Source organism: Helianthus annuus, chromosome 8, assembly GCF_002127325.2.
Source record: "Helianthus annuus cultivar XRQ/B chromosome 8, HanXRQr2.0-SUNRISE, whole genome shotgun sequence".
Lineage (NCBI taxonomy): Eukaryota > Viridiplantae > Streptophyta > Magnoliopsida > Asterales > Asteraceae > Helianthus > Helianthus annuus.
The window spans coordinates 137,508,153-137,528,715 of record NC_035440.2 but is presented as its reverse complement, the minus strand read 5'-3'; the positions used below and the strand labels follow the sequence as shown (position 1 = coordinate 137,528,715).

General features: G+C 37.5%; 1 protein-coding gene across 1 annotated transcript; it reads left to right on the top strand.

Annotated features, from left to right (window-relative positions):
- The first annotated feature begins 3,120 nt into the window (after positions 1 to 3,120).
- LOC110911792 (eukaryotic translation initiation factor 5A) lies at positions 3,121 to 5,730 on the top strand. The gene is made up of 5 exons (XM_022156446.2): positions 3,121 to 3,386; positions 4,006 to 4,128; positions 4,218 to 4,274; positions 4,369 to 4,443; positions 5,404 to 5,730. Exons 1-5 carry the CDS (start codon positions 3,264 to 3,266, stop codon positions 5,503 to 5,505), a joined length of 480 nt encoding a protein of 159 aa, XP_022012138.1. The 5' UTR covers positions 3,121 to 3,263; the 3' UTR covers positions 5,506 to 5,730.
- Positions 5,731 to 20,563: the final 14,833 nt, after the last annotated feature.

Here is a 20,563-nt window from a genome sequence, read left to right as displayed (position 1 = left end):
TCAATAAATAAAAAAAACCATCATTAGTAATGGGCATTTCCACTAAAATCCATCACTAGTGATGGAATAAAGCTCGATGACGTTGCGAAACTTGATTGGATGTTATGAGTGATGAAATTCCATCACTAGTGGAGCGCCCCTGCGCCCCTACCCCCTTACACATTTGCCACGAGTCGTATAACCTCACATCTATGGAGTTTATGGGGCTTGACCATTACATATGCTTTTATGATTAAAAAAAGAAATTGAATTTTAGTAGGTGTCTGGGATTGTTTATTTCACTCAAAAAGGACTTTTATCAAAATGATTTAGGGGGTGTTAGTTTTTTTAGAAAAATCTCTTCTGACCTCTTATGTCTGCGTCGTGCAGACCACGCGCAGGCGTTTAGCTCTGCAGACCGTTTGTTTTTAGAAGACATTTCATTAAAAAAATGTCTTCAAACCTCAGCGCGTCCTCTTCCCCACACAGACGTGGTCCAATGTCTTCCCACCTCTTCCAACCTCTTTCAACCCTCTCTCCACCCCTCTCCTCCTAATCTCAAACCCCGGTCATATACCAAAAATAAAGGATAAGAACTGTGTTTACAGCAAAACCCAGTTACCGTCAAGAACCTCCACCGCAGTTATCGTTCTTTACTTGAAGCAGTAAACCCTAGACCGCACCACCAGACACCTCTTCAGATCTTCACTTTCACTTAATCGCTGAAATATTGTTATCGTCATCTGAATCTGATGATGAGGAAGAATCATTCTTGAGATCTGTACTTTCTCCGATATTTTCTCCATCAACGACTCAGATTTGTGATCTTCGTGATCTGACATGATTTGAATGAGATGGAAACCCTAACTGTTTGGATCTATAAGTAAAACAGATAGATGAAGATTCTGAAGTATTGTTATTGTTCTGGGGTTTTGGTGGCGGGGTAAGCGGAGGAGGATGGGTGATCGAGGAGTGGTGGTGGTGGAGAAACTGTGAGCAGAGGAAGGGGTAAAGAGGTGAGATAATCAAACACTCTTTTTATTACACTCCGTAGACATTTGGTCCACCTCTTCTCCTGCAGACGTTTGCAGATGTGATCCGCAGACTGCAGACTTTTTACATCTGAAAAAATAAACACCGCCTTAGTAACTTATGACTTATAAAAAAAAAGTTTTCAAAAAAATGTTTGGATTAATTTATGTAGTGGGGAAAACCAATAAGTCAATGATGTCACACCCCTTTCAAAGGCGGAAGCACGAGGTGTGATCTGAAAGGTTCTCATTGCACACGATAAGTAAACATTCTACATGAATATAAAATAACTCCAAATTGCCATTGATAGTTTAACATCCAAAACAAAAGTTAAGTTTAAAGCTTACAACACAATATAAGATAATTGTTTGAAAAGTTTACAACTTCATTTCATAACAAAGATCAAGGTTTTGTTCACTACATCTCCGCAAGGAGGCGGTATATAACAAACAAATCCTACAAAAGTGGCAACGGAGCATCGACACATAATAACTTGTAAGATAAACGAAATCCTTGAGCAAAGAGACCGCGCGTACATCCACTTAGTTCCCTGAAATACATGTAAGTTTTGGAAAATTGTCAACAAAAGTTGGTGTGAATTCATGAAGTTTTTGTAAAATGTAACCCAATCATGATAACCTAAGTTCCTAATCACACGTGGTATGTTCGTTTTGAAAAAAATGGTGAAGAAGTTTACATCACTAATGGTTGGAGTGGTATCAAACACCAGATATGTCAATAATTGATGGACATTTTATTATATTTGATTTACTTTATGCTTTAAAGTTTGAGATGACAGTTTTTAATTCTTGTGAGGATTTGGTTTGTCCTCCACAAGATTAGTTGATCAGGTTATGCAACAAGTTGCCCTTGATATCATTCAAGTTTCTAATGATGAACCGTGTGATGATATTATGGTTGTTGATGTTGTCCATAATAATATCAAGCAAGAAAATGCCGGTGTTTTCCTTAGCGTGCCATTTAAAACAATTTTGTAACCCTTCCATTTTTTATATTTCATATTCATTTACTTTTATTTTCTTGTTCTAATTTTAATTCTTATTTTCTTTTAACATAGATTATTAAAAATGGTTTAGATAAAATGCTTCAATTAATAGTGAAGGACAAGGATGGTCATCAGTGACGTGTTGATATTAGAATGGATATCTTAAAGGGTAATCCAAGATACAATCTTAAAGGTTTGAAGAAAGTTGTTGAAATTTGCAGCTGGTAGCTTTGGACGAATTGGAGTTTATGTTTTTCGAATCTAAAAGTATATTAGAACTCACTTCGACTGTTATAAGATGTTGAACGGGATCGTTGCATTTTGTTACGGATTTTTCTAAATATTGACTTTGTTTTATTTTGCTTAGTCCTTTTCACATTATTTAGACTTGGATTATATGGTTGGTTTTTTTGTTAAGTTGTAATCTTTATTACGTTACTCAATTAGTTTTACATTTTCTTACCTTACCGTTTATAGTATGTTACATCATTTAGCCCGTGTATCACACGGGTGCTTAACCTAGTAATATAATATTTGATTTTATATAATTTCGAATATACCCTTGCGCCGTGCTTATTCTTTATATATCATTCAATTAAAGTTTAATATGAATTGGTCAAGTATAGTTGTTTTCTTGTTCTTTATGCGACGAACCCAATCGACACCATCCAAACAACATTAGTAGCAGTACATTCTTTGCTCTTATAGTTTTCTTGACGTATCGCACTAAAGTACTTTTTCTAACCGTAAGCTATATCGAATGTCAGTAACCGAACAAATACTAGCCGAACAACATCAGTACCAGTATTTAGTTTTTGATTTCCGATAAATGTAAAACATGTGTTGATATAATCTTAGACATATTTCTTTTGACTAATATACCGAGTATCAAAATCATACCAATACTATAACATATCAAACCATAGCAATCGAATACCCACAACAAAACATAGGAAGTCTAACTAGTGATTAAAACTATAGTTTGGTAAAAGTTAGAAGAATCCTAAACACAACAAAAACATGCAATTTATTTAGTGATTCAACAACATTTCAACCCAAGTGATAACTTTTTAAAACATGGTTGGGCATGCTATGCACGTGGCCGAGTCACTCAACTCAACTCGGCTAATAGATATCCGGACCGCCCACACCCGCATAGTAAACCCTCGATACACACACATAACATATCATCTACGCCTCTGCAGTCAGCTCTTCAGTTGGATCCCTACACCTTGAAAAGCTAAGTATGTCGGACGAAGAGCATCAGTTTGAATCAAAGGCCGATGCAGGTGCTTCCAAAACCTACCCTCAGCAAGCCGGTACCATCCGCAAAGGCGGCCACATCGTCATCAAGAATCGTGCTTGCAAGGTTTACTACTTTTTAATATTCGATTATCATTATTGTCTTGTTGTTATGTGATTTGTGTATGTAATTATTGGTTTGTTATATGATGTTTGACCTAGATCTGTTGGTTTGAATTTGGATATTCAGTAGTGTCTTGTTTGTTTTGTTCAGTTCAGTTCAGTTCAGATAGATGTGCATTAATTGCTTGTACTGTACAACACAAGATGAGACTAGGAGATATTATTACAGAGAAATTGGGATAAAGATCTATACTTTTGTGCTTTGAAGTTTGAACATAACTGTTTTTTAGTTAACCTAAAAAAGTATTATTATTGTAACACTCACTGAGTCGCAGCTTGTGCTTTCGAGGGGTTACTGTAGAAAACTCGAATCGGATGCACCGCCCTACAAGTGAATTATTAGTTTTTGATTTTGATTTGTGTTTCAATATTATGCTCCTGAACAATAATATATATTGGTTTCATACATAAATTAACTAACATGTTAAAGGGTCATTGTGCTTTGCTTGTTCCTGTGATTAAATTTGTATTAATTAAAGATGTTAAGGATTTATGATATACGTGGACTTATGTGTTGTGAAGTCGAACTTATCCTCTCAGAATATGTGATTGAATTGTAACAGGTTGTAGAAGTTTCCACCTCCAAGACTGGCAAGCACGGTCATGCTAAGTGTCACTTTGTTGCAATTGACATCTTTAATGGGAAAAAGCTTGAAGATATTGTGCCCTCGTCCCATAACTGTGATGTAATTAATCTCTGTTGTTCTGTTTTTTTCTTTACAGTTTTATCCCGTTTCTTGAATTTAACGCTTCTTTTATTCTATATGTTTTGTAGGTTCCTCATGTCAGTCGTACTGACTACCAGCTAATTGATATTTCTGAGGATGGATTTGTACGATTCTATCTGTTTTGAATTATTTTATTAGTAATACTTAAGATTCTGCCCTTATTATTATTTAACATTTATGATTATTATATTATCTCAGGTGAGTTTGTTGACTGAAAATGGCAACACTAAGGATGATCTGAAGCTCCCAACTGATGATGCTCTCCTGACACAGGTATGTCATGCTCATGCGATACATCAGCTTCATTATGTTAATTCTTACGGGGTTGTTATATATATGATGTTCTGTTGTATTACTAAGTCGATAACCATATGCTTTATTTTGGAAAAAATTACAAAAAAAAAAAAAAAAAAAAATGTTATGAACTTTAGCCATAGATATTTCTGTTGTTCGACTATTTTTTCCCACATTAAAATTGTTGTCTTTTGAAGTAAAAATTTCATTCTTCAGTTCTTAAAAGACAAAGTATGAGAACTAAGTGTGTTTGTAAAGGCATTAAAGGTTCAATTATCCTTCTCTATTGGTTTAAAAAGAATTATTTTCTTGGTTTTAGGAAAATTGCATTTTTGACTCGTGCCACCAAATATGTGCAATGTGTCAACGTATTTAAATCAGTGGACATCGATTTGTTGATAATGAGGATTGTGGAGAAATATATAGGTTTTGGGGTGGCAGTTTCTGACACGAACTAAGAAACAGTATGAAAGTATACCGGTTTCGGGTTGTCATTTATAACCCGCTTAATTAATAAAAAGGCCGAAACCCTTTTAATTAAACAGTTTTGACTCGTCAACCTGTTTAAAGTTCAAGAGTGGAAAAAGCATTCTACAAAGTCAACTCGCCATCCTTTTGCTACCCCATTCATTACAACTTGCCATTCTGTTTATAATCCATTTAACCTGATTACAACCCGTTTGGCCTGTTTAGATAAATGGGTTACATGTTATGTTCTTGATGTCATTGACACAAATAACTTTATGGTTGGTGTTTGGGTTCATTATTCTCGAAATCTGTCAAATCATCTATCTTGATTGAGACTGTAATCTCTCTCATAACAAGATGCTGCGACCACATGAATTGTTTCATATTTAATTAATGGTTTGTCAACATGTTTTTGAGATAGGATCTGTATTGTATTTTCCGGAAGCTGACTTTGTTATGGTTATTTTGTAGATCAAGGATGGATTTGCAGAGGGTAAGGACCTGGTGGTGAGTGTGATGTCAGCGATGGGGGAGGAGCAGATTTGTGCTCTTAAGGACATTGGCCCCAAGTAAACTCGTACACCATCATTGGCAGCAGCAGGAAACGCTTTTGCTGTTGTATTTCTGTTTGGGCATCTTAAGGTTTTTATTTCCATGTAATGTACTTCGAATTTCTTTTATTGCAGCAGCTATGATATTGGTTTAGGGCTGCAATTATGATAATGTTGTCTGTGGTTTGTGTTTTCTAAATTCTTACCTTTTAAGGTATTGAAATACAAGGGTGTTGTTGCTATGGTCGTTGAGGTCTCGGGTATGTAGAGGCGAGGAAGTTAGCTATTAATGTCATTTAGTTTTCAGGTAAGCATACTGTTTGGTAGCTGTTGTTTTGAAATCATGTTGATCGGCGACACATAGTAATAGTAACAACGAAAGGACACAACATTAGCGTCACTTCACTTCGCTGTCCACGTCATCGTGTGCTTGACACAGTGTTCTAGACCACTTAATAAGAGTCTAAACGGGTTGAGGGTCACCTGAGTCGTGGCCTTTGTTGTCATTGACTCGCCTCTTTTCGTAGGACCCACATCAATTAACCAAGTCTTTTTGCCAATTTTAACATGATTCTGATTGAATTTTATGCTGAATTTTCAGAGGCATTGTTAAAAACGTGTTTACTATAATACTCGAAAAATCAGTCCATTTTGACGGTTAAATTTATGAGAAATGAAGAAAATGAGTAAAAAAAATAGTAGAAAGAGATCTTCATTGTTTGAATCTTGTTAAATGTCTCAGAGATATTAGCCTGACCGTTATCCATGTACATTTAGCTCAGGTAATATCTATAACCTAGTCAATGAGTGCAGAATCCAATTTGATTTGGTGACATAACAAGATTAGTTAATTTTTCAATGTTCTCGTTAATTCATCATAACCTAGTCAAAGAGTGCATAATCCAATTTGATTTGGTGACATAACAAGATTAGTTAATTTTTCAATGTTTTCGTTAATTCATCAACAATTACAATCTTAAAAATAATCTGACAAAGCTTCGCTGTCAGTTGTGCAAAATCTGATTAACCCCAAGTCATCACGTCAATTTATACTACAACGAATCACCTTCGTGCGGACCTAGGCACCTCCGTACGAACGTATCACATCCGTGCGGACTAGCTTACATTTGCACGGATGTGTACCTCTGTACAGATGTAACTTTACAACCAAAACATAATCTAACATTTTGTCCTATTACATACTCGACAGTAGGGTGAGCAGAAAACCGAAATAACCGAACCGTAACCGAAATAACCGAAAAATCTGGATCGAAAAAACGGAACGAAACAAAACCAACGGTTCGGTTTTTGGATTTTTAATAACCGAAAATTTCGGTTCGGTTTTCGGATAATCATTTTCAATAACCGAAAATAACCGAACCGATAAGTTTTAGTAGTATACCGTATCTATATATTTTTATGTTTAAATTGTTTAAGTGTTTACCCATGCTACTAAGAATTATTAATTTTATTCTTGTTTGTTAAATATTTATAATAAGAACATTACCATGTTTATTTATCATTAAAATTATTCATTGTTTACAAGAACTAAGAAAGTTTAATATAAAAGTTAAATGGTTTTCAAAGTATTATAAAAGAGAACGTCTTAACAAAAACTTTGGAGAAACATTAAAATATATTAGAAGGTTAGGTTTATGTGAATAATATAAATTTAAAAGACTAAATATATTAACTTACATTCAAGAAAGATTCTTAAACTTTGAATTATACTTTTAAGCTTTGAATCTTACATAATTTGTTTCAAAAACCGAAAAACCAAACCGTTGCTAAAACCGAAACCGAAAAACCGAAACCGAACGGTTTTTAAAAACCAAAAACCGAACTTTCGGTTACGAATTTGGTTTTACCCAAAAACCGAACCGAACCGAACCGTGCACACCCCTACTCGACACGACTCGATGACATAGACCGCAGACATAGTGTATCAACAGCTATTAAAAAAGTAATCCACAAAGTCAACTATATACTTATGCTTCAAGGCTTTGGGTAATTTCATTGGTCAATCAAGATTCAATAACTTCTGCTTTCGCCTATGGTTCTTGTTAACTTGTATTTGGAAATAAAGATTGAATCAGGTAATTAAAGCCGCACAACTTCAACAATTCAGCGGGTCTCTGTTTCCGCAATGGATAAAACCGTTGTCGTTTTAGTCATGAAAAATCACTCATCAAAACCCGGGCACGACTTAGATGGCCAGCCACCACCGCGACTGTTATCCCCGCCGATGTTGTTGCCCTCACCTGCGCCACCGCCGGCTTTGCCACCCATGGTGGTGGCCGACCGATTCTTATAGAGTGAGTGAGGGGGGATAAGATTTGGTCGTATGGTGGTAGGATTTGAGAGAGAGAGAGAGAAAGAGAGAGAGGGGGAGATACAGGGGGAATGAGGACTTAGGAAGAAGACGAGGGTGGACCTATCTCTTATTTTTTTCCTTAGTTGTTTAAGGGTAATTCAGTCATTTCACACGTATTTAGCCGAGAAGTCTTACATAGGTTAGTGACAAAAACCATACGAATGTAAAAATTACAACAATTAAGACCAACTCTGTAATTATTAAAGTGTTATGATAAAGTTAAAGTCTTGGATCAAGGCATTTAATGTAAAAAACTACACCTTGTAAAAAAAAGAAAGAAAAAATGCCCGGATAGTCCCCGTGGTATGTCCATTTTTCACCTTTTGTCCCTAACTTTCTAAAATTAGAGCTATAGTCCCCAAATTTGTAATTTCGTTCCCTGATAGTCCCTGGCGCGGATAGGGGTTATTTTTTGGTGTTAAGTGGATGTGAAATTACTAAAATGCCCTTGTCATTAAAAATATACCAAAAAGAGATGGCTCACCCCCTCATCTTCTTCTCCCCCATCTCTCTCTAACCCATCAGCACCTCCACCATCACCATCACCACCACCGCTTCCTCCACAGTAATAACCTATGGAAAAAAGGGTCATCAGTTTGCGCCAGATTAGAAACCGGACCCTACAATGATCCGAAACCGATCCAGAAACCTGTTTGGGTGAAACCAGTCGGTTTCGATCTGTCCGTTTGAGTATAGATGTACTTTGAATCCGGTTTGGGAGAATGGCTTATTAAATAATGCAATGAAATCGGTTTTCAAAATGATCCAATCTGGTATAGTTGTATATTTTCTTTTAGAACTGGTTTGGGCATATTTGGTTTTGCCTCAATCTTAAGCAGTTTTAAAACCAATATGGTTTGGCTCAAAAACAGGTTTTATATATGGTTGATCCGCTGTGAACAATAGCAGTGTTTATAGTTTAATTGGCATTAGATTGGTAATGTTTGGAAAATTTTGGTTTGGTTTCGTCATGATTATTAGAGATCATATGATTATTAGGAAGAAAAGAAGAAAAAGATTGCAGAGAAAGAAGATCGGAATAAATGGAGGTTGGTCGGAATAAATGGAGGTTGACCGGAAGCTTAGTGTTAGGATCTGAGTTTCTTATGATTGTGTTTGTTTGACAAAAATGAAGATGAAACAGAGATAGTTGCAGCGGAATTAGATGGAATAAACTTTCAACACACAATCAATGAGAGAATAAGTTTAAGCAAACATGTTTGACATGAAATCGAATGATTGTATTTATTACAATTCTCAATTAAAATGCATGCATGCACATAATCTCCCCCTCCGCCAGAGCTCACTATGATTGTTCCTACAGAATGACTTGGTGATAAAGAGAGCTAATAGAACAGTACAGGGTACTGTTCTATGTATAGTACAGAACAACCACTGAGCATCTTTTGGCTGACGTCACCATGGAAGTGACATCTAACCTCCTAACAACCTCTAACAACTGACCTATACAAACCTTGATCATAAACTACTGATTACAATAAACAAATACAATACAAGACTAAACTACTGCTTCTTCATTCCCCTGTTATAGCTCCAGCAGTGCTTTGTGTCTTCAGCAGTACTTGAACCATATAAGTAGATTGAGCATCAGTGCTTTATCTTCAACAGTCTTTAGGGATCAGCAGTTGTTGTGAAGAGCAGTACATATAGGTCATCAGATGTTAGGGCCACTTTCAAGGGGAAAGATTTGATGCAAACAACTGCTTATGATCACTGATCTGATCCAGTTTTGGCTTTATCAACTGTTCCTTTGTAGGGTTCAATCCCAACAATCTCCCCCTAGAACAGATGATGCCAAAACACTTCATTTTTCTGGATTTTAATTGTCTCATCAAAAGTTCCCTAACTTGACCTTTGAATTGTAATTCAAAGTTCATGGAATCCTCATCATCCTCATCCCTACACAGTGGAAGCTCAAGGAGATCTTGTAGATCTTCTACACCCACCAAGTGCATTTTCCCTTGATATATGCTTCACTTCACCATTGGATTTGAGCAGAGTCAATACGTGGGTCTTTTGATCAGACTTCCACTTTAGTATTTTCGAATCCAGTGGGTTTCTTGGGAGAGACTTTATTGTTGATGAGTTTGGAGATGGAGGCCTGGTGATAACAACTTTGGCAGGGTCTTGAGATTGTGCTAAGTCTTGTTTTTCTGCCATCAATGTCTGAAGAACCATCTTCATGATGTATTCTTCTTGAGCCTTGTCTTCTTTGTTTCTGCATCCATCTGCTTTTGTTTCCTTCTTTGATAAAGGATGGCAGCAGGTGGAGCAGTGGGTCTTTTAATTGGCAATTTCTGTTTGACTGGAACCACTGCTTCTGGATAATCAGGCTTTTTGGGAGCAGTGAGATCTTTCTTCCTTAACTCTTCCAACCTTTTGTATGTATCTAACACTTTTACCTCTGACCACCTTGTAACATGATTCCTTGACCCATAATCAACAGCTATAAGCTCTTCTTTCATTCTTTTTAGCTTCAAATCCCTTTCTGGTACATTCTTTTTGAAATTGACCCAGACTGGAGGAGTTTGCTTTACTTTGTCTTCATTCATCTTTTGAATTCTGGCTATCTCCTCTTTTAGTTCACTAATGGTCCATTCCTTGTACTGATGCTTTTCTGCCCTGTATTTCTTGTATGCCATGATGTGTTCAATATAGAGTTATCTCATACTTTCATCATCTTTTTCTGATAATTTCTGACAAAGATCTTTTAAGAACTGCTCTAAGGTTCTGACTTTGGTGAGCAGGTATTGTAAATTCCTTTGAATGGCTTTGTCAGACTTTTCCTTTATGTCTCTTTGAGATATATCCTCTGCTTGTTTGGCCTTTAATTTCAGATACTCTTCTATGTTTCTTGGCAAAGGATATCCTTGAAGAGATGGGAGTTTCCTCCTTTCAGGGTCATCTTCAGAGTAGAAGGATTTGATTTCCTCCCTGACTGCTGGAAGATCTAGTGGATATTGTACTCCCAAAGGGGCTAAGGCAGTGTTTGGATAAAAAGCTTGAACTGAAGAGATTGGAACAGGGTTTGGAATGGTGGCTAGGGTCAGTGGTTGTGAAGATGTTGGAAGTGGAGAAGTATCATTTTCTAGTACAATGTTTGTTACTCTTCTCCTTTTGTGCTTTGGAGAGGTTGGTGGTGTATTTGTGGGTTTAGTGGTAGTGATTGAAATGGTGGGTGTTTGACTAACAGCTGTTGAAACAACTGGTGTTTCAACCACTGTTGTCACTACAACAGTTGATGTGTCAACTGTTGTCTTCTGCTTTTTGGCAGGTGGTTGTTGTGATGGTGATGTTGCTTTCTCCCCCTTTTGGCATCATCAGGCTTTTCAACATAAATGATGGTGGGAGGAGAAGTGCCAGTGCTTTGAAGCAAATGGGCCTTGATTGCCTTGATATCAGCTTGTGTATCTTTGTACCTAGCTTCCATCACATTTCTGAACATTTGAAGCTGAACTACATGTTGTTGATCAGCATACTGTCTCTGTTGATGAAGCATAGGTTGAAACATTTGCCAAAGCTCAGTGGGGGAAGGAGCAGATGTTGCAGCAGTGGGTGCAGCCTTTTGAGATTGTAACAACTGTTGCAGCATATTTTTGATATCTGCAACAGATGTTTAAATTTTATCAACCCTCTCCGTCAATTCTTTGTATTTTAAATCATCACCCAAATGAATGGGATCATCTGATTTCCCACTAGGAGTGGTTGTACCAGTGGTTGACTTAGGGAAAGTTTCCCAAAAATCATCCACTGATGCCCCTTTGTGTTGGTACTGGGGACTTCTTTCTTCAGTAGAGGTTACCATTTTAAGCACACCAGTGTATAATGGAAACACACCAATGGTCACTTTGGTTCCCAAAGAAGAAATTGTCTTCAAGGGAGTCTTACTAATGAAACTACTGTCTAGGTGTAAATCAGTGGATTCAACACCTGTAGTAGCTGCCCCACTTAAACTACTGACAGGAATTACTTATAATTCCTGTAGTGTAGCCTCCTCAGCTGTTGGTGGGTTAGCAAGGATAGAGGAACCAGACTCAGTCACTTGTTGAGGTACATTCTCATTGATAGGTGGTTGAGAAGAACTGATTTGTGTCTGGTCCATATCAAGTGCATCCAACAGAGGTATAATTAATGGTGGAATTTGTGCAGTAAGGATGGGGGTTGAAAGAGAATTTGCCCCGGGAGCAAGGCTGTGGAAGATAGATTCAAGTGAATCTATTGCTTCATAATGTGGTGTCCCTATGGATACAACCTGATCCTTTTGAGAGGATGCAGGAGGAGTTTTAGGGCTCAAGTTGAGATCTTTCTTCCATCTGCTGTGAGGAAGTAGCAGCAATGGTTATTGGTGACTTTTGTGTTGTCACAGGTATTAGCTCTGGGATCTCATCTTTCAGAGTTACCTTTTTGGAGGGTTTGGGGGGCTTTTTGGTAATTTTCTTTTTGGGTTTTTTGGTGATTTTGGTGTGGGTTTCACAGCAGTGGGTCTGCTACTGTGATCACCAGGAGCGGTGGGCTCAACAACAGGAACCTAAGGAGTAGAGGTTGTCTCAGCTAAATTCTACTCAGCTACCTCTGTTTGTGTTTTGGAAGGTTTTGACAGCCTTGTGAAAGTTTCAGAAGATAGGCTGTTTATCTGAAAAGGATATCCTTGAATAAGCACATGGGCATTATCCTTTGAAAATTTCTTTTGTAAATAAAAACTTAAAAACCTTGGAAACAATAAAAATGGTTTTTTATTTTCTTTGAAACTATTAACATTTTTGACCATGTCATCGAAAATCTCCCGGGAGTAGTTAAAATTAACATTAGCCATTAAAGCATAACCCAAGTATTGGATTTTCAATGGTATTTCATTAAAAGTTGTTGTTTTATTTGACGCACACATGAGGAGGGTATGGAATAAAAATCTCATGGCAGGTGGAAAACTGCCTTTTTGCAAAGTATCCTTTTTCATTTGTTCCTCATACCCTCTCTCAATCAAATCAGTTTGGTATTCTTCATTTGGGAAAGAACTTTTACCTGTAAGATCATTGATTTCAGAAACCTCTGAAATGGTTTGAGGTGTGACAGTAACGTGGATTCCTCTTATTGATGAAGTAATAGCTAAGGGCTTTTTGTCCTTAACTTCAAGCTTTGCATTTTTCCAGAATTCTCGTTGGGTATCCAGGTAAATGGGTGCATTACAGGTCAACAAAGTTTTATACTTTGAAGACGAGAGAGCATCAATAATGGAGTGAAAGGTTATGTATTGACTTGGTTTCTCAAGTACACACAGGTAGTTATGGGGGGTTTTAGTGGGAGAGCCATGGCGAATCGAAGGTGGTTGAGAGCGAATGAAGAAGATGAGTGATTTTGATAGAATTTTATGAAAACTGATTTTGAAAGGAATTTTGAATTCGATTCGACACTGAAAAACCTGTTTGGGGTTTTGATCAGGGTTTTATAGGGGAAAAAGTGAATGCTGACGTGGTAGCGGTTACAAAAGATATGACCGCTAAGTACTGTCGACGTGATAACCTCTGATGAATAATGGATGACAGTTGTTTAGGAAACCACTGATGGTCAATATCAGTAGTTTACAGTGGTGAAAATGAAAACAGTGGCTGACTTTTAACTATGAGTGGATAGTCATCAGTGGGTTAAAACACTGATGTTTGACAACAGTTTTTACCAAGAACAATGAAGGAACAGAGGTTGACTTGCAGCAGTGGATAATATCAACAGAACAGATGTTTGCACCAAAATAGTGGTTGTGGCAGACTTTTAAGGATTAATGAAAATTTTCATTTTTTAGCTATTTTTAAGGATGAGTTTTTGATTTTCTGAAAAACATTTTAATGCTTTTATTCATAGAAAAATAGGATTTTGCCTGTTATTCCATGTTCAGCATGCCAATCCTTGAGATCAAGTTTTCAAAGGTAGATGTGTCTAAAGCCTTTGTTAGCACATCTGTGGCACCCGAGGAAAACCCACAGTCATCTTGATCTATCGCTTCACTCCCCTACGACTACTTGTCAAATTTCGGGATGAAATTTCTTTCAAGTTGGGGATGATGTGACAACTCGTATTTCCAAACCCTCCGTTTGACGATTGAATCCACAAAATGATCTTGACTTTCAAGTGTGGCTGACAACCTTTATATCTTCAACATTTTAATTAGACCTCCAATATAATCACACATGGGCCGAAAACACTATCACATAATGGTCCTGACACAAATGCATATTACACGTAATTACAATTTTGTTTAAATGAAATGAGTAGTGGCCGACAACTTTTACTCAAATATAAGCTCTTATTGGACCGTTAGTATGTAAGTTGGGCCGAAGACTTAAATGAATCAGACATATAAGTGATATGTTCTCTTGGGCTTTGAATATTGTGAATGGATTAGTTTTAATTGTGAAGTCTTAAAATAGTTTATCAGATGTTCTTTCGCCAAAAGTCTGACTCGACGAAACACATGTTGCCTGACGAAACACAAAAGTGAAGTCTTAAATGGGTTTTTCGTCGACATGTTGCCTGACAAAACACATGTTTCATCGTTGAGCAGATGTTTCGCCGTAAGGGCTTCCGGCCCAGCTCGCTCATTAGGCCCAACCCACTTCCTTTGATATATGAGCGCATATATGTGTGTACTCGACATCTTTTGGGCAACCCTAGATCTCTCTCAGCGGCAGTCTTCTCATTCGAAGCTTTCTTTCTTTTTGTGAAGCTTGTATCTTGTATTCAGCCCGTACCCATCTCTCGGTTAGTGTGCTCATCACTGATACTCAAGATTACACGATTAGATGTTAATTTGTGATGTTTATATGGAATGCATGAATTGGTTATCTTGTGACTATGTTTTATTAGGTGCTCAGTATATATATATATACATGATGTTTCTTGTGATGGGCTGTATGTTTGATACAAGAGTGTTATGATTGAATATGTTTTTACGTGACGTTACGTGCTTGGCATACCACGGTTAGGGAAACCCTAGATGAATGAATTATGTTAGCAAACTGTGAGAATGGATCCATATTAGAAGGAGTATTGGATTGATGATTTGTTTGATTAGCGTGATAATTCACATGATAGGTTATTAACCTTGATCCGTATGTTAATGAAAGAGAACTGTTATGTCTTGAATGGGTTAACTGAATGATGGTTGCATGTTAATTGGGGACTAGATGATTGATCGATGATCAGGTTGAACCCGTTGATGATGAATTAGGGTTCTAGAACACGTAGAATTGTAACTGATGAGACCTGTAACTGTTTTGCTCGACGGAACATATGATCCTTCGTCACACCTTGATCCCGACGAAACATGGGGTGTTTCGTCGTACCTCGCTCTGACGAAAGATGATCTTTCGTCACAGAGGTATTTCGTTGTGTAAATTGAACAATAGGTGCCCGTGTTGTTGATGATGATGAATACTCGTGTGTGTTCACGATCCTTGTTGCATGTCAATGAGAATAAGAAACTTGGTTTGATTAGTGTGTATAGCAAACTCACCTGTCATGTTACGTGATACTTTGTAACATTCACATGAGATGTGAATGTGTGTTAGAAATGTGCAATGGCAACCTGATATAGGGTGACCTTGTGATAAATGCAAACTATGTGCGAATATGTGATTTCCTGTGTACAAATACGTGACCTGTTTGATTGTGTAACTAATGTTGATTGGTAACCACGGTAGGGTTTGGTTGATCAACTTGGAACGGGTAAAGTAACCTAATGTACCGAGCAAATCAAAGGTGAGTTCTTTCCTCTTGAGCATGCGTCCCGGTGGTTGGGACAGTCAGTGGGTATCCCTGAGAGGGATAGGTTTCGGGTAAATCATGGGTATTCCTGAGAGGAATACATCTTTTGGGTAAGTCTGGAATGTTGGATAATACACTCATCTTATCACCATTAAAGTCCTTCCTTGTTGTTTGTTACTTGAGAGGTAACAGGGTATTAGTTGGTAGCGCTACTTAGGTTTGGCACCCCCACCCCGTACCTGAGAGGACGGGTGTGAACTAATGACCTAGTCATGACCAATGCTTTGATAGGAGCATTAGAGAAAGGGCAAAATAATCTGGAGCCGTCTTGTATTCGGGGTATTATCAACATTGTAATCAATAAACGGAACTGAACACTTGGTAACTAACGTTTTGTAAAACTATGAACTCACTAGCGTTGTCTGATACACGTGTGTGCATGCTCGTAGGTTATTGATACGTGTGGATGTGGAACTTGCTGTCTGGGATGCTAGAGTGGTCATGGGTTGAGGAACATAGAAACTTGAAACGAGACTAGATGATTTCATACACTTGGGTTTTAGTTAAACATGTATTATGCTTCCGCTGAACACGATGAATTACATTTAATGTTTTTGTAACACTTTATGATAATGAAAGCTTTTATTTCAAAACTTGTTATGAGTTCAATGTGATTGGTGGCTAGATCCTGGTACGTCACACGCCTCGCGGGGGTTTCCGCATGTGGTATTTTGGGGGTGTGAGTTAGTGCAGTATGTCTATCGCCTCCGTCAATCAAAACCGTAGCAGAAATAGAAGAGATCTAGAATTTATGTTAAGTGATGTAGTTATAAAGGCAAGGTGGCAATCTTGTAAATAAGGAGAAATCCTTATAAGCCTTGGCCTATAAATAGATGCCTTAGGGTTTAGTTTTAGGACTTTTGGCCATTTGAGAACTTGGAGCTTGGTGCTTAGAGAGAGAAAGTCTAGAGAGAGAAAGTTCTCAAACGTGATTCTCGGAGCTTGTAATCATCAAATTGATCAATAAGAATCACGTTAAATTGTACGATCTTGTGTTCGATCCACGCACGTGTACGGATTCCGCACGTCACTGTTAGTGCAGAATGTCTATCGCCTTCGTCAATCAGAACCGTAGCAGAAAATGAAGAATTCTAGACTTAATGATGTAATAGTTAGGAAAAAGGGCAAGGTGGCATTCTTGTAAATAAGGGGAAACCCCTTATACCTTGTGCCTATAAATAGAAGCCTTAGGCTTAGTTTTAGAGACTTTTTGCCATTTGTGAACTTTGGAGCTTAGAAGCTAGAGAGAGAAACTAGAGAGAGAAAGTGGCAAGGTGATTCACAGTTCATTGTACGTTTTCACATCTTCAATAGAATCACCGATTATATTACGTTTCGTGTGTTTCGATCTCGTTCGTGCACGGATTCCGCATTTTGCACGGTTGTTTCGCAATCGATTCGGAGTAAAAACCGGGACCTACAAGTGGTATCAGAGCAGGAGCTCGGTTGCGAAGATCATACGCACAGATTCGTACAAGATCCGATCAGATTCAGAACCAAAAATATCCAGATTTGTCAAATTCTTCTTAAGTTTCTTGTTCTTCACGTTTTTCTATGAGTTTTGCAAAATTGACAGGGTTTTTACGGTTCAAATTGGCTAATTTTTTTGATATGTTGTGCGGAATTAGCTGATCTATAACCCTACAAATTTTCAGGTCAAAATTCCAAGCCGTTTGGGAGAAATCTGCATTTTTGTGATCGTTTTTGCTGAAACTGTTCGTCATCAGTTCATAAGAGTTCAGCCGATCGAACAACATTAGTTACTGTTCGATCGGACAGCATTAAGTCCCAATCAATCGGCTAGTGTTGACTAACCGATCGAACAGCAGCTTTATATCCCAACCGATCGGCTAGCATTGGCTAACCGATCAGACAGCGTCTGGGTCCAAGTCGCTCGGCTAGCAAAAGTTAAATCGACCAGCGCGCTAACCGATCGAATAGTAGCACTCCAACCGATCGGCTAGCATTAGCTAACCGATCGGACAACATTTGGTACAAATCGTTCGGTTTGCATTAGTACTAACCGATCGAGTAGCATTGGCTAACCGATCGGACAACACTCTGTTCTCTCTTGGATCTGCTAGCTCTGACCGTTCGAACAAGCTTTAAGTACTGTCTGATCAGACAGCTTCTGATCCTGTCCGATCGAACAAGCATTGGTCCTAACCGATCGGCTAGCAATTGCTAACCGATCGAACAGAAGATAACTTAACCGTTCGGCTTGCATTCTTCCATTTGAACGAATTACCTACTCGATCGGCTAGCAATTTGCCAACCGATCGAATTGTTTTGTATCCCCAACCGATCGACCAGCATACAATAACATCAATCGATCGGCCAGCAAGCTTTGTTCATCTGATTGTTTATCATTTGTTCATCCAATTCTCGTTTAATAAAAAATCATTGCACATTTAATTGAAACGATATTTTCAATATTATCTGATCATTTGTGTGAATTTCTGTAGAAGATTTACAAAGTTCAAATTCCAAGAAATTATCTGAAGATGTCGAGCAGCGAAGAATTCTACAATACGTTTTACAACGCTTTCACTTCAGAATCATCCGAGAGAAGATCTGAAACAAGAAATTATTCGAAAGAGATTTCTGATCATTTGAAGTATGATAATCTGTATGGAAGCCAACAGAAACCACCGAAACTAATGCAGATTGAAGATTATAACTGGTGGAAAAATCGGTTTGAGGGTTGGGTAAAAGCTTTCGTTCCTGAAAGCTGGTTAAAATTAAAATATGGATATATAGAACCAGTAAAAGAGGGAGGAGAGTTAGTAAATGAAAAAGAGTTCACAGAAATAGATGTTAAAAATATTGTAGCTGAAAACAAAATGATCACATTGTTACACCAATCAGTAAGAGAAGACATTATTTCACTACTTGACAATGAGAAAACATCTAAGGGATTATGGGAAGCTCTTGAAAGAAAATGTTTGGGAAGTGCCGAAATCATTAAGAACAAAAAGAAATTGCTTAGAAAAGAGTATGATTTATTTGGTTGTTTAGAGAATGAATCAGTTTGTCAAATGATTGAGAGTTTTGGGCACTTGAAGTTGGAACTGGCAAGACACGGGATTGTATACTCTCAAGAAGAGTTAGTCGATAAATTGTTTGACTCGTTGCCAGATGAGATGGATTGACAATATTATGCTTTGATGTTGAAGAATACGATCAAGTCTGAGGATCTTACAGTTGACTTGTTGATTGAAAGACTTGAAAGCCATGAATTGGAGATCAGAAAAACCAATAAAGTCAACAACACAACATACCAACAGAATGTGGAGTAGTATTACAGAGGAAATATGTTTGATCAAAAGTCAAAATCGGGATTTAGTGCTGGAAGCTCAAAGGATTCACCTTAGCAAAGTTCTTCAAGAGATCCGGGTTATCATTCATTTGGTTCAAATTCTTCAAATCCAAACATAGTCCATTGCAATATCGCCATAGATCTGAAAAACTCTCAAAGCCTGAATGCTGAAGCTGCCAAGTAACAAATGGTGTTCTTAGCATCCATCCTGGAATCGTACGAAAGTCTGATCGCGGGAAAAGTTGGAAACCCAAAAATGACAAAAGAAGATTATGATCAGATCGATCCAGAGGAGATGGAGTTAATGGATATTAAATGGTGCATGGCTAGCACAATGAGGAGAGCACAACGTTTCATGGAGATCACTGGAAGATCATCTTTGGCATCTGGTGATTCAAAATTGGGGTTTGATAAGGCAAAAGTTACCTGTTTCAAATGCAAACAGAAAGGACACTTCAAGAGAGAGTGTACAAACAGGAAACTGACGAACAAACGAATACATTCAGAGATGATTACTACAAGAAAGCAATTTATCATCGTTCCAGTGGATCATCAAATGTGAATCAGAAACAGATCGATGAAGGGTCATCAAAATCTAGGGCAATGGCGGTTATTCATGACGATGAAGGTTATGACTGGAGTCAAGTTCTCCCTGAAGAAGATGCAGTTGGATATGCATTTGTAGCTAATGTTGATCATGACAGATGGTGGAGAAGAGATTATGCGAGATGGGAAATTGAAAAATTCAGAGAACCATTCAAAGAAGCCCAGAAAGCCAAAAGATGGAATGATGAATTGGAATGTTACATGGATCCACGGGGTAATCCAGTTGTTAACCCATCAAAAGTGGATTTTGAAGCTGTAACAAAATTGATTCCAAGTCAGGCTACTTTCAACACAAGAAGGTTATCTGATAAAGAATATTTGCCGAATTTGGAAAGCAAGATAAAGGAAGTTTGTGAAGCGAGTTTACCAAAGGTGGTAGAGATGAAGAAGAGAAAAGAAGAAGAATTGAAAAAGATGGTTGAAGAAGTGAAGATTACAGCAAAGCTTGCTGTTGAAGAAGAGGAGAAGATTGAAGAAGAACAGAAAGAAGAGAAGAAAGAGGAAGTTCAGACAGAAGAACCGGTGCTGAAAGAGACTGAGGTAAGTGAATTTTCTGATCTATCGAATGTTGAAACTGTTGATAACAATGAAAACAAGTGCAGAAATTGCATAGAAATGTGCAAAGCCTGCACTGAAAAAGATGAAATAATAAAAACAAAAGAAATTGAAACAAATAAAATTGAAAATGTTTTCAAAATAAAATGTAAAGAAATGATGGAAAAAGAAGAAATTTTGAAACAAAAAGTTGAAAAGCTGACACAGAAATGTCATGATCTTGAAAAGGAAAATGAAATTTATAGACAAATGTGTACAACAAAATGTGTTGGTTGTGTTGAAAAAGAAAATAAGTTTCAAGATTTTCAAAAGGAATATGATTCTTTGAAGAGGTCGAGTCAGAGAGTACAAGAAGCTTATGATACTTTGAAGAGCCAAATCAAATGTTTT